The 15,564-nt window shown below is 39.9% G+C and overlaps 1 protein-coding gene across 3 annotated transcripts in view; it reads right to left on the bottom strand.

Annotated features, from left to right (window-relative positions):
• Nucleotides 1-1,101: 1,101 nt before the first annotated feature.
• The window catches only part of fam222ba (family with sequence similarity 222 member Ba), a 51,567-nt gene continuing 37,104 nt past the window's right edge, over nt 1,102-15,564 (bottom strand). For 2 of the 3 annotated variants that reach the window (XM_039650051.2, XM_039650050.2), the window contains exons 2-3: nt 14,082-14,322; nt 1,102-4,836 (exon numbers count right to left, since the gene is read on the bottom strand). In XM_039650051.2, the coding sequence (XP_039505985.1) occupies nt 3,167-4,836; nt 14,082-14,163 (1,752 nt within the window). In that variant the 5' untranslated portion in view covers nt 14,164-14,322 and the 3' untranslated portion in view covers nt 1,102-3,166. The remainder of the gene's footprint in view (nt 4,837-14,081; nt 14,323-15,564) is intronic. The other variant, XM_089130169.1, reaches the window with a different exon arrangement.

The raw sequence follows: 15,564 nt of genomic DNA, 5'->3' as shown, positions 1-15,564 counted from the left end.
CTGGTCATCATTTCACTGTAGAGCTGCAATGCTATGACCTCAGTCTGATCTCGAGTGTCCTGCTGTGCTCCATTATATAACTAAATTTTACATCCGCACCAGACGGCTTAAATATGCGACGCCATGCACGGTCGTTGCGCGTCACTTCCGGCGCTGTTTCCCTTTGATATAAAACGAGCTAAAATAAAAATCATCACACGTAACCGAGACAGCCATTGGAAAAGTGGTCTGAATAAGAACTCTTTCTCTTAAATTAGGATACGATGTTCTCCAGAAGAACAGAATGATTCCATTCAACTGTGTCAGTGTTCACTCTCTCCCTCTCTCTCTCTCTCTCTTTCTCTCTCTCTCTCTCTCTCTCTCTCTCTCTCTCTCTCTCTCTCTCTCTCTCTCTCTCTCTCTCTCTCTCACACACACACACACACACACACACACACCATTTAAAGTATTCCCAAAAATGAATAAATGTAGTTTTACATATAACTGTTAATGGATGTATTCGCTTATGTTGTTAATAATTTGTATTGCGAACAATAGCATAGGCCTACAAATAAAATGTGAGTATAATTCAGTGGACTACAACCCATCTTGAAATTTGTCATTGTTTATTTTTTTAGCAATAGGCTATATTGGCGGTGTAGCAATTAGCAGACCTTTGTTACCAGAACTGACTTAAGCCTGCAATGCATAAGTTGTGAGGACAATGCCTTAGAATCTCTTCATCGTTAGAAGTGAGAGCAGCAAATGTTCATTTGGTTTGTATTACTTGTAGGCTATATGTACTGCAAGAGAGAGGACTACTGCTCCATTCACTCCATCGCCAAAACAACACGATTTTGTGACAAGATCAGCTAATTCATTTTGTTTGCCTTCCTGTTTTTAGTGTGGGATGGTCTGCATTTCCTGCAATAGCTACATGAAATCAGATCATATATTAAAGCCTGATGAGCAGACACTGATTGAGAAGACAGTGTCTTAAAACAGGTCACTGTCCTTGAAGACTGGATGAGGGTTTGTGAACATTTAAGACCAGTTCAAGGTTGAAGATTTAAAGAAGAAAAAACAGCTTTTAGACAATCAATAAATGAAATGGAGTCATACTTGAAAGCATAAATTAGAACTTTATTTTATTATTACAATATTACAAAAAAAGAGTAGCACAACTCTCGCACTCTTCAGATTCTTCCCACGCATTCAATCAACAGCCACAGAGTGACAGATATGAGAAAGGCTTCTAGAAGCTTCCTCCATTTCACAGCAATTGCAAAAGAAAAAAAAAAGGATTTAAATAATGAGAAAAACAATCTAGTTCAGAATTATAAATAGCACAAATTGCAAAACTGAAGCTTTGAAACATGGAATAAAAAGATTTTGTTACAGCCCAGAACTACACACAGCTATAAAACATAATGACGATAAAATATTCTTTATTTCTTCGTTTACATTATAAAGTAATTCTAAAGAATTGCTTTTCTATTCAACAAAAGCTCAAGTTAATAAAAATAAACAAGGAAAAATGCTGTTCCTTTATAGTCTATTTTTCGAAATCAGAATTCATTATACCTTTATTATAATCATGCTTGTTGTCAAAGGAAAGTCCAAGGACCAAATACTTAAGGCTTCATGAGGGCTGTTAAGGGGAGGCAAACCAACCGCGAGTCAAGACAAACTGACCCACCGGCACACACGCACACCCATACACACCTGCGCTCTTCACATGCACACCAAGTCCGTGAACCCATATCCATATGCAGCCGCATTCATACACAGTTATTACACTTCTTTAAAGATACAGCAGTACAGTAGATAAGCCAGTGTACAATAAAATAAGCAATCCAACTGCCATTTCACTGTTGTGACTTTTTTCTTTTAAAAAGTCCTCCTTAATTTAACCACAAATGATCTTGCAAGTGATCAATTTGGTCAATTCAAGCACACTTCACAAAAGAATCAGTAGCAATTCCTACTTTATGTTATTATAAAGGATGAATTAGAAAAAGCAGGATCATAAACCCCTTGATTTGGTACATAGTTTCTACATCATAATATTAGTAACAAGCCTACAGACACCATCTTCAGTAGTATGTTTAGTCCTTCAAACCCACTTACACAGCTATACCACATTTGACCCACCTGAAACTGCACAACTCATCTATACAATTCAAGTAGTAGTTTCTCATATGTTAGGAAATAAAAGGAGTATAATGATTAGGTTAAACGAAAATGGCACAGATTTAACATTGAAACCTCTGTAGCTATTCTCCTTTGGCCTTTACAGCTTTACAGAGAAAAGAGAGAATTTGTCACGATCATTATACAAAACTTCACTCACATTAGTGACTCAGAATGCAAATGACACCTGATTTGTTGCATCACTAAAAGAGGCGTGATACATATTGTATGCGGTTCCTGTCTTTTAAGTTTCCTGTTGTGTCCAGCAAAATGAGGTGATGTTTCAACCTTTCACAAGCTTAAAGCAGTTCCCATTTTACACATAAATCCAGAAAGCCCATCACAAATACATTTTCTTTCTAAAAATAAAGAAACAGGGGTGCTTGATGTAAAGGAACACATGACCAAGGAACAGTCTGAAGGGACCAGTGATTGGCGTTTTTCCATATAGTTCAGACACTGAAAAAAGAAATAAAGGACAAAGAATGTGTCATGCTGAAGAGGGAAGTGCTCTGAGCCTGTCAGCCATCTTGATGTTAGTAGACAGGCTTGAAACAAAGATCTCTCAAATGAAAGCAAGTTGCTTGTCCAATGCACAGACACTTTTAATAATGTAAGCACTAACACAAGAAAGATGGTCATAAATAACCCAGGAGCACTTGAGATCCAGGTACTAGGAGAGATAGACAGAATTCAAGTTTGGAAAAAACCTAAACTAAGTTCCCTTTAGTGCCTCAAAAAGCACTTGTTAAAAGAAAATAAATTGATCACTTGCAAGATTAAACACACAAAACACTGCTCTTCATTAGTTAGACATGTTTAAATTCTTATTTTTTTTCTTTGTTTTCATCAACAATCATCCTTGAGATTTTGAGCTCATGTAGTTCCTCTCGTAATGAAATTTTATTAAGACTAACAGAAGATGTCGAGGACACGCACGTGTGTGGCTGACTTCACTGAGGAGAGACTGTGTCTGAGGCTTGTGAGCTGAAGCTTATCTGTACCCTGGGTGCTGGCCTTGCGCCTCGGAGGGGGGGACCACTACCCGGCCCATAGGGGGTGGCCTGTGCATCTTCCCCATCAGGATGAGATTCTGATCTCGGAAGCAGGGCGTCTGGAAGTCCCCTCCCATGCAATCTGCTGTTTGCATCAGATTAGTCTGCCCTATTAAGGCACCCCCTACTAATCGATAATGGGCCGCTCCTCCCACGGGGTCCATCCCCGGGGTGGGGTTGGTATTGCCCGTGCCAGTGCCATGGAAGGGCAAAGGGAGGTCCTGTGAGCCAGAGCTGTCACTGTTGGGTGTGGGAAGAATACTACCCCACACTGGCGGCTGGTGGTAGTACTGCCCGTTGGTGTAGTGCGTCACTGCGCCTGGTGGCATTGCATTGCTGCTGTGGTTGTTGGCAAGTGGCGACGAAGGGCTGGAGGGTTTCATGGCATAAGGCTGCCCCATGCCCATCTCTGGGGGATAGGTACGACTCTGCGGTTTGCAGGGGTGTCCGCCCCCTTCGGAAATGTGCTGAAGGTGAGCAAGCTGATGCTGAGTCCAGGACCTCATCTGTGGATGCTGGGGATTTCGCTGAGGTTGATGGCTTTGATGCTGTAGGTGCTGCTGTTGTTTCATATCGCTGTGATACATGTGGTTCATTGCAGCCATGTTATGCGGAGGCATTGCACTCACCGGCGCAGAAGCAGTTACTTTATCAGGAGGTCCAATAGCACAGGATGGGTGCATGAGACCAGGAGCGAGTGCACTAGGGTTTCCCGCATGCACCGAGACTCGAGAACTGGCGTTGATGAGTAGATTTCGGTTAATGGGACTGGGGTTGGCGATCTGTCCTTCACACATCGACGTAGCACCGGCACCCTGAGCCCTAGCATGGCAGAACTGGCTTATCTGATGCACTATGCTGTTTAAGTCCGCCTGACGGTCCTGGTGGAGCCCTGCGGCCATGGACAATGGAATGGTTGAGGTAGAAACAGTCACGTTAGGAGGGGCGTCTGCAACCGGTACCTTCCGAGCACCCACCTGCAAGCTTGCAGAGGGGTTTTGTAGATGCTGCTGAGGAAGCAGGATGGCTGGAGGTGGGTGGGTGCCAGGGTGGCCCAAAGAAGCTGCGTGGGACAGATTTTGCGGCCTCGGAAGGCCCTGGAGCTGTTGTGGCATGGAGGGAGGAGGTCTGTGTCCAAGTCCTTGGTGTGGAGGCCCAGGCTGCTGCAAAGTCTGGAGATTCTGAGGGTGTTGAGGAAGTCCCTGCGGATTCTGGGACCCTCTTGGAGGACCCTGCGACAGGTGGTGCAGGTTTAAAGTGCTGGCCGAGGTGGCTGCATAAGGGCCACCGGCGGCGTTCATGATCACCTCTGGGTGCAGACGTGCCCGTGTGCCGTTGAAGTCCTTGATGATACCCTTGACGAGGGGCACTTTGACGATGGCAAGGAGACCAGTCTTGGCAGTGGTCTGAGAAGAAGGGTAGGGACTGTATCGGGGGCCAGCTGTGTCAAGTCCGTTGACTGTACGACGAATGTGGTTTCGCTGAGGGACCTTGACGCTGTTGGGGAAGATCTTGATGGTGAGTGGATTGTTGGCAACCTTTTTAGCATAGGCATCCAATTCCGCAGGGGTTGGATACTGAGCAGATCTCATCCTTTGTGGAGTGTCCCCTATATGTATAAGGGACGAAAAGAAAGAAGAAAAACACATAATGCCTCTTTGTAACCTGTCCATTTAGTTCACACAACTGGGCACATGAGAGAATGGAAACTATGGAGAGGATCAGAGATATTCTCACTTCACAAACGTGAGCTCAAATCACAAATTCTGTACAAAAAAAAAAGGGAGAAAGAGGCCATGTTGCCCACAGAAACTGCATTGGCACAGCTTAATTTCACACATACAATCCCATTCAAAAGTTTAGGGGTCAGTTTTTTTTTCCTAAAAAAAATGTATCCTTTTATTTAGCAGGGAAACATCAAAAGGGACAGTAAAGAAATGTTTTTTGTTCCCATTTCTAATAAATGCTGTTCTTATAAAATGTATATTTAAAGAGTCTTGAACAAAAATGATCAGAGTTTCCCCAAAAATATTAAGGGAGCACCAAATCAACATATTAGAATGATTCCTGAAGGATCACATGACACTGAAGACTGGAGTAATGATGAAGAAAGTTCAGCTTTGCCATCATGGGTATAAATGACATTTAAAATTATCAAGTGTAATAATAATATTTCAAAATATGACTGTTTTTACTGTTTGATTAATAAATGCATCCTTGGTGAGCATAAGAGACATTAATAAAATAAAAAAAAAACACTTTAAAATATTACCAACCACAAACTTTTGACCTGTGGTGTACATTATGGACACATTTAACTAAATTTGTTTCTCATGATCTTGATAGCTGCAACGTATTTCAAAACCTTAAGTGAGTGTTTGGAGTTAAAGGGATACTCCACCCAAAAACCGAAATTCTGTCATCATTTACTAACCCTCACGTTGTTGCAAACCTGTATGAGTTTCTTTCTTCTGATGAACACAAAGCAAGATATTTTGAAGAACGATTGAAACCAAACATTTGTGTGTAATGTACACCAGTCCAAACAGTTGTTCTTGTTTTTTGTAGAAAAAAAATACTATGGAAATCAATGGTGCCCCTCAACTGTTTGGTTCCAATCGTTCTTCAAAATATATTCCTTTGTTTTCAGCAGAAGAAAGAAACTCATACAGGTTTGCAACAACTTGAGGGTGAGTAAATGATGATAGAATTTTAATTTTTGGGTGGAGTATCCCATGCCAAAAATATAGGTGAATGTTAGCTATCTCACTTCCTCTCCATCACTCCAAACATAACATTCTTCTTGAATACCATGGTGTGAATGCCACACACACACACACACACACACAAACATACGAGAAGTTTCCTCATAACATTGTAATAAAACCCATGTCATTATACACATTTGTGTTCTCATAAACAATATATACAATAACACACACACACACACACACACACAAAATAACTTTAATCTACCTTTGTTATATTTAACAACCTGTCTTGCCCAGACCCCCAAAAGAAAGCAACCATGCATATCTGCGTGTAGTGTGGTAAGCATCTTAGCCTCACATGCTCTGCGCTCTAAATAAGCCGGCTAATTGGTGAGCTTTTCTATCTCTTTTTCACAAACATCTGTTCTTCTCTTCAGGATCACAGTAATGACTTTAAAGGTGAACTTAAAAGGAAAAAAAAAAAACATTAATGAGCTGAATTATTTAACTGGTTTTACATTCAGAAGTCTGCAGGTCTGCGCTCACAATACAAGCTCTTTCCTTGATACAATGCTGCTTTTCCAGATAGTGACATCCTCACCTGCCAGCACATCTCTGATCCGATGGGTTGAGAATAGAGGAGAGCGGATGAGAGACAGATAGAAAAAACAAAGGAAGCGAGGGATGATAAGTGCTCTCTGTGAGGCTGCTGTCTCCCTGCTGAAAGGGGTCTTTGTATAAAACAAGCTTTCATCACTTGAGGGGAGAGGAGAAAAGAGAGATAGACAGGGAGAGACTTCTGATGTGCACCCACCTGCACTTCCCTTGCTCACACTGATATGGAGTTCAACACACACACACACACACACACACACACACACGCACAGTATTAGCATGCATTTCTACATGTTCATGGCCCCCTCATCCCCAGTGAGAGGATGAACAGCCTGTGCTGATTCAGTCACTGCTCACAGCTCACACTGCCCCAACAAACACCCCAAACACTGATCAAACCCCCTACACTAGGGTGTAACGGTTCAAATTACTCACAGCTCGGTTTTTATCATGCTTTTAGGGTCACTGTTTCGGTATGGTTTGGTATGTGCTATATGTTCAGGGGAAAAAGAAGTCATTCCAAATAAAAAAAATAACAAAAAAAGAATAATCAAACTACAAGCAACAACACAAATAAATAATACAATAAAGCAAATGTACAAATAAAATAATCAGTGTTTTTCAGGCATCTAATTCTTTTTAAAGTTACAAAAGCTATTCAGTCAAGAGGAGCGAGTGATTTCCTTGTGTTTTGAATGTTTATTAAACAACAGACAGCAGGAATATTATTAGGGTACTGTGCGTACACAAATTGTTTTTCTCGACTGTTGGCGTTGACTTAAAACCCCAACCAACTATGTTTGCTAGGACACTCGCCAGGGTGGGCATGCTGACAGTAAATGTAAATGAGCGGGCATATCAGAGCATACGTCACTCATTCCATCAATGGAAACATACATTAGCCTAACTGGGTCTGTCTGCTTTACGCATTGTTATTTTCAATAAACCATATTATGAAAGCAATAAGGTACGAGAGGCTGACAGGCTACAAAAAAAAGTATTAGTGCAACTTTCATGAAGTTAGGAATAAAGTCCCTGACCGTGAACAGCAACAACGTTCTAATGTGTAATATGCGTAAAAGCTCAAATAAACACAACATAGGAACCACAGTGTTGCTCAGTGATTAATACGGATAAACAGTACAGATCAATTATTTACTGAGAACCATTAAACCTCTACTTCCTAACAAATACTCCTGAAGAACTATATAGAAGAACTAAAACCCTGTAAAAATCAAGTAAAAAATAATTACAGCATGTTTTCCACACAACATCCAAGGAAGAATGATAATATGCTCCAATATACAATAAAAATACACAGTAAAGTATACACTACCTTTCAAAATGTTGGGGTCAGTAGTTTCAAAAGTAACAATGAAGACTTGCATTGTTACAACAAATATTTAAAATAAATGCTGTTTTTCTATAAATTTTCTATAAACTTTCTATTCAAATAGTCGAAAAGTATTCCACAATACAGTTCTTACTTTATTTTTGAAAAATTATATGCAGCCATTAGAAACTATTTCAAAAACATTTGAAAAAATCTGAACAATGGGAGTCAGAGGTGACATTGACATTGTTTTGGTAGACATTCCTGTTATGAAAACAGTTATTATGTTTTACAGTTTCATTGGGTGTCACCAGTGGTTCATAAATAACAAAATACAGCTTAAAAAGGGCAGAGAGTAATACACACTTATCCGTAGCTAAAAGAATAATCAAGAACTGAATAAGTGAACATGTGAGGGGTGGGAGATGTGTAAGTCTTTGTGAATGAAGGGCGTTTAAACTGAACAGAAATTCTGTTCAGCTTTATGGAATACTATGGGCACAAGTCTGTGCAAGCATGCTTCATACATGCTAACTTATCCTAACTGGCAAACACATACATCAACAGACACACATCTGTTCTGGTATCTGTCCTTGTTAATAACATTCAGCTTGTTGTGAATTTTGTTTTTGTGCAGAGTAGGAATCACAATTGTCAACTACATCCTCCAACACCTCACACAACATTCAGAAGCCCTGCCATTCACTCATCTCATCTGTCTTTCTGTCTCTCCCTCTCCCTCTATGTGGGCTGTTGACAAAACAAAATGGCCCCTGACATTTCTCAGCTAAATAGCTTTCCTGCCAATCTCAGGCCATGTCAGCTGCCTTCACCGGCAGCCCACATTTGCTCCCCGCCTAAAAGGAGAGAATGAGGAGAATCGGAGGAAGAGATGGAGGAGGAAGAGCCACGCTGGGCTCAATAAACGAACCACCGCAGGACTAGATCAAGGAGCGAGGAAGAGGACAGTCATTATGTTAATAACTCACGAGGGTGCGCTCTCTCTATTTCCACCGCATCTTTCTCTGTCTTTGCCTTTCTCCCCTGTTGAGTGACATCCCAGGGGGAGGCTGGCCGGCGATAATGAGGAGTCAATCGTGTTAGGATTAGACAACAACATACAGGTCAGCAGTCATGCAATCCATTCTGAGTACAGGAGAGGAGGGCAGAGGAAAGCGATCAGGTGACATTTAAACGTGCACTGTCTCAAGGGACTTTAACATCTCTAGAGCTCAGTGCCAGATCTGCTAAACTTCTTTTTGGGATTTTTAATTAAAGAGATAGTCCACTTATAAATGAATGTTCTGCCAGTAATGTCTTAGCTAGCTTTAGGTAGCATGTAACATTGTAGTCAGACTACAATTTTTCTCAAGGTGTGTGTATGTTTAATGCTTCTAATGTTTATTCATAATTTTGCATGTACAATACCTTTAAAATGTTTGAGGCCAGTTCCCCTATTGATGTTACATGCAATTACTAGAGTACTAACTATAAATTATGCTTATTTACATCTAACCCTAAACCAAACCCTAATCGTAACCCTATTTAATAGTACATATATGTATTTACTAGGGTTGTGCAAAGATTAATTGCGATTAATCGCGATTAATTAATCGCATCCCAAATAAAAGTTTGTGTTTTTTGTGTGTATTTATATATACAAAATAATTATACACAGCACACACAAATATAATATGTAAACAAACACACACTTTTATTTTGGATGCGATTAATCGCAATAAATCTTTGCACAGCCCTAGTATTTGGTTAATATCACTCAGTACTTGCACGTATAATATTCTCATGAGATCACGTTGCATAATTACAGTGTGACAAAGACACCTTAAAAGAAAGTTTAACCAAAAGTTATTTTAAAGAGATTTTTTTTTCTTTCTTCAATATAACTGCTTTGACCAAATACAGCCTTGGTAAGCATCAGAGATTTCTTAAAAAAACATTTGTCAAAATAGTACTGACTGACCCTAAACTTTTGAACGGCAGAGTAAAAAGCAACTTGGACATTATTCTAAACATTTGCTTTTGTGTTTTGTATTCAGAAGATTTTTTTTCTTTTCTTTTTTGAACTACCCCGTCCCCTCCTTCCCCTCTCCTCCTCCCCACCCCTCTCTCTCTCATCAGCAGCAGCGATTTGAGGATCACAGTAATCAGCCAAACCCCAGGAGCGCCATTACAGACACACAGGGTTGTTACACAGCTATTGTCAGCCTTTTCTGTCTAAGCATACCATACACATCTCCCAACTGCCTTTTTACCCTCAGCACAGACATCACACACACACTTTTAAACTCTCTTTAATCCATGAGACTGCTGATCTGAGTGGGTGTTCTTATATTGTCTTATATAGGGTTATTCCACCTGGAGAAGCAAAGCTTCCTTCTATTCATCTCTTCTTTTCTAAAGCCATCTCTTCCTCCCCGCTCATTTCACCTTCTTTTCAGCTCCCTTTGAAAGAGTTCAGAGAGAGAAAAGCAAAAGAAACCATCCTCTATTTAGACAAAAGACTGTCTTTTTTTTTGCCCCAATGTATTTTCATGGCTTGCATTCCTGCATTCCAAGGTATATTCTAGCTCTTCCTGCGTCTCTCGAGTTCCCTAAGGGGAAACTGTGCCAGAGCCAGATGTGCTCCAATAACATCTGGACCACAACAGGGAGCACATGAATTTGAAAGGGTACTTAATGACATGCCATGGGACGTTTAAACCAGCATATGCATCATTACATTGCATGATTTTAAGTGCTTTAAACAGCTGAGGCTTCTCTGAATTTTTCAGTTTGGAAGTTGGGGGGGAAACTGGATAATGTTAACCAAAAATGCTGTCATTTACTAAATTAAAAAAAAAAAAATTAAATTATCATATGGGTGAGACACAATGATGTTCAGGTAGAGCTAAATGATAAAAAAAAAAAAAAAACCCAAAACAATTGTGATATTTCATATAAAATGTAACTTTAATTAGAGCTTCAAGGTTTGCTGTACTCGTTTGTAGGGCTATTATTACTATAGTAATAACAAAATATTAATTTTAAATATAATTATATAATTTTTTTTAAATTGCGATACTATTTAATTTGTCTTAAACCAGGATGTGCTACAGGTTTAAAAACACTAAATGAGAACGGATACAAAGGTTAAAAAAACACATCATGTGTCCGAATGCACGTTCATGGGAAGTAGAATTTACTGCAAACTAAGCCTGAGACACAGATAACACTTATCATGAGCTACAAGCATGTAAATGAACATTTGACAAGCATAATCCAATTTAGAGGGGTCTTAAAGAGGGGTAACACTTTATTTCGATAGTCCACTTTAGACATTCTACTAACTATAAGCAACTTTTCAACTACATGTCAACTAACTCTCATTAGAGTATTAGTAGACTGTCACCTTATATCTGCTAACAGACATTCAACTGACTACAAGTAATTTGGCCACTACAAGTAAACTTATTCTCCTAACCCAACACCAAACCATAACCTAACAGTCTACTGACAGTCTACTATAATATACTAATACTCTAATGAGAGTTAGTTGACATGTAGTTAAAAAAGTTACTTAGAAAGTCTAAAGTGACTATCGAAATAAAGTGCAACCTAAACTTGAATTAAAAATTCTCAATATGTTCTCAAAAATAACTGTTTTCAGCACACAGTTTCAGTGCATATGCCTTTAAATGATAATGAGCTTTGCTCACCCCGCCCCTCTGTTCTGTGAGCGTTTTGACAACGCATGTGGAGTGTTGCCTTGACAACAGTTGAGGGTATATTCTGGAGAAAGAATGGCAGCGGGAGTTTCTGAGGACAATGCAACCGTATCAATTTGTACATCAAATTAAAACAAAAACACTTGATAGATTTGTATGATTATATGATGGTTTTGTACAGCCACTGCCAACACACATTTCAGTAAAATCAACTTGAAAAAGTACCATTATATGACCCCTTTAAATTTAATTATTCATTCAGCTCAACCTTGAAGTTAATATTTGAATATTATATCATTTACATTTTATTTTCATGGAAGGGACAATTTGAATATAAAACTGACACTAAAAGCCATATTTTGAGGTTTATAGAATGAAATTGTGTCATTTGAGCCCCAATGTATTGGAAAACAGCCATAAATGAATTGTTTAGAAGTATCTGCCCATAATACATGGCTATGCACTATTAAATAAATGGAATCATCAGAGAAATGAAAACAAATAAGTTAGACGATACTTTTTTTTTTCTTACTGATTGAGGGACTGGATATGGACTGTTAATGCATGATTTTCAATTATGATTTTTAGTCCAGTTCATAGGCAAATGAATGAATCCTCTACCGTTGCTCGCTTCAGAGACAAACACTCTGGGCCTGTAGTTACAGGTCTAACTTTACTGAGTCGTGCGGTTTTGTTTAAAAAAAAAAAATCTGCTTTACATTACCTGTCTGAGAGAAGCATCACAGAGATATGCCTACCTCTTTCCTACCTCCTGTAGTTCCTGTAGTTAGTAGCATGACTCCATCTCTTTCTGCATTCCCACTAGTTAGAAATACGACTTCCATTTTTCTGTGATTTCTGTTCTCCCCTGCAGTTAAAGATATGTCTTCACCCTCTCAGTAATTGCCGCCTGATGATCGAGGGTCTTCCTGAGGCGATGTGAGACTCATCAGTCTCCGGGCCATCGGCACTCCCCAGGCCGCGTGTCTCCATAGCATAATTTGTCATCCTGATGGAGAGCTAATCTGACAAGATGTCTGCCCACAGACGGAGAAGGCAAGATACTCTGTCTGTATGTATCCTCCACCCCCCCGCCTGACTCAGTTTCTCTGTTTGTCTGACTCTCATTTTCTCGCTGCCTCTGTATGCCACTTATCTACCTCAATCTATCTCTCTGTGAGCGGTGTGGTTCAGCAGGTGTCTGTCCTTGTAAACCGCCCTAATAAAAATCCTGGGATTTGACAATCTGTCTCTGCAAATATGCTTTTGCTCACACGCTGCTCTCTCCCCCCCTCATTCCATTTCCTTTCTTTCACGGTTCTGTTTAGCTTCTCGTCAGACATTTATTTGCTTTTATAGATCTGGATTAATCTAGTCATTTCTTCAATGCACTTAATTGCCATTTTTGAAAACACCTGTATGAATTTGTGGTATTAAAACAGACACATAACATCAACATGAAAGAATATTTGTCTGGTTCATCTATTATTTTCATCCATCAATAAGATTACTTTCATTCATTTCATTTCAACAATGTGAAGTTGATATTTTGAGGGAAAGATTAACTTACCTGTCTCCTGCCTGTTTGGACCATACAAAACTTTGGGAGTTGAGTCGGCGCATTTCCAGAGAAAATAAAATTAACCCATTGGCTCGGATGAAGGAACTAAAAAATACTTTTGTGTTCATTTGTACATCCGAACACTGAGCAACTGCCATGCTTCGCTCGTTTGCAAGCCATGATATCTCTCGAGGAAAAACTGAAATCTCAAAGCTATTTCTCTAGGAAAAAATAAAATCGCGCCTGCGTGTTCGTACTTCCTGTTCCTAGCTCGTTTTCTCATGGTCGGGCCAAATTCTCTGGGCGGGCAAAGCAGAGAAAGTGGAGTAACCTTTCCTCCGTATGACATTATATAGGGGAGATTCAAGATCAGCGCGTCTAAGATGCAGACGGATGCAGAGAAGAGAAAAATAGCCAAAGCTTGGTTTACACCAATTGAAAATTCTAGACACGAGGGGACCAAAAACAGTCTAGGGGAACTCATATTAATGTTAAAAAACCTCAGAAAATGAAAATTTCATGTCAGGGGACCTTTAATTGATTCACCTTCATGTCCTTCCAAAACTGTTTGACTTACTTTCTTCTGTTGAATCCAGAAAGATGCACTTTTCCATAACATTAAAGCAAAAGATGACAAAAAGCACAATACAAGTAGTAATTCTTCTGGTCACACAAAACTCACATAACTTCAAGAGTTGGAACATGGCACATGATTCTTTTGGACTAGTTTATTGTGCTTAGTTGATTCACTTTCCCTGGTCACCTATCATCTTCATTTTATGGAAAAGAGCAGCATCAATATTCTGCTTATTTTATTTATCTTATTTATGCTCCACATAAGAATGAAATAGTTTGGTGAGTGATGATAGAACATTTGAACTATTTTTTTTTTTTGGTTTCTGTACTTACATTTCTGAAGTCCAGTGTTCATCTGCGAGTGGGGGTGGAGCTGAAGGGAGAGATCACCTGGCCCTGGCAGACAGGCCAGCATCTCATACACACACTCACTCACTCACATACACCCACACACACACCCACCCACACACACACACACACACACACACACACACACCCACACACACACACACACACACACACACACTCACACACCCACTCCTAGAGCAACATGGGCCAAACACTCCGCCTCACACTATAGAGAGAAAAAAAGAGAGAGAAAAAAAGAAATTTAGATGTTACTGTAAGCACCTCAGTATCAAGTTCCAGCCGAATACAAGGGGCTTTCGCACTGGAGGAACCTTTTCATAGAACTACTGGTGGTACCCGCTTTATGACGTGTTCGCACCGTAGGAACTAGGATTGATTTCAGTTCTAGGAACTCATTTTGGGGGAACTGAATTAGCTGCTACTTCAGAGTAGGACGATAAAACAACAGAATCAGACCTACCACTGACGTAAGTGTACGCTGATTGGCCGAAAATACGCAAAACATTAGCACCCGCCATTTTAAAAAAAAGGTTATGATTATAGCCTATTTATTTACTCAAAAAACTAAAGCAAAACATGATTATGAACTTCTGCTCACCGAGCGACATTGTAGATCAACCAATACTTTTTCATACTGTCTACTTTCTTTGTATAACAGTATCTAATAATGTATTAGACAGGACAGACTTAAACAGATTATAAACTAATATAATAGAATAGGAGCTCTGTGTGCTCAGGTTCTGGCTTTCTCATCGCTATCAAAATAAAAGTCTGCCATGCCATCAAAATATAAATCACAACAACAAGCATGGCTTACGTCACTTCAGAGTTCCTACTGGCGAATGCAACCAGAAAAATGGCCCTAGGCCTAGGGGAACATTTCGTTCTCAGAACTAAATTCCTAGAATTACCAGGTGTGAAAGCCCCTACTATGTCAATGTCATTCACTTTGCTTCTAGTCTCACGTAGCCAGACCTTAAGACTGACGGCAGAAGGTCTGGACTCTATCGCAGCTTTTCTTGGCCAAGGGCCGCCCAAGAGGTCTTTGACTGACAAGTGACACAACCAATCACAGTTTGTTTTGTTACGCGTCATGTTTAGGAGTGTGAATATAATGTCGATGTCCCTAACAACACACCGGTGAGCATCTAATCAATTATTCATTCACAACATTGTACAAGTTTACTGCAACAATGGGGCCATGAACTTTATACTTTTGAAAATCCAGTATTTAGTTGATCCTGGTAAGCGCTCGTTGTTCCAGTTGTAAACACAACGCCTTCAAGCGATCCCCACTGTAGCCTAGAGGGAGGGGTTATGCAGGGGTTAAGCCTAAAATTTAAATTTTCTCCAGGTATCTCTCTCTCTCATTCAAAAGGGCAGTTTGGGCGGCCATACCCGGGGCGAGATCGGTCGTAAATATGGCGGCGTTCTGTTTGGCGTGACT

The sequence above is a fragment of the Pimephales promelas genome, chromosome 4 (assembly GCF_988280905.1).
Source record: "Pimephales promelas chromosome 4, fPimPro1.hap1.1, whole genome shotgun sequence".
Lineage (NCBI taxonomy): Eukaryota > Metazoa > Chordata > Actinopteri > Cypriniformes > Leuciscidae > Pimephales > Pimephales promelas.
The sequence above is the reverse complement of the archived record's forward strand: the minus strand, read 5'-3'. Positions and strand labels throughout refer to the sequence as shown.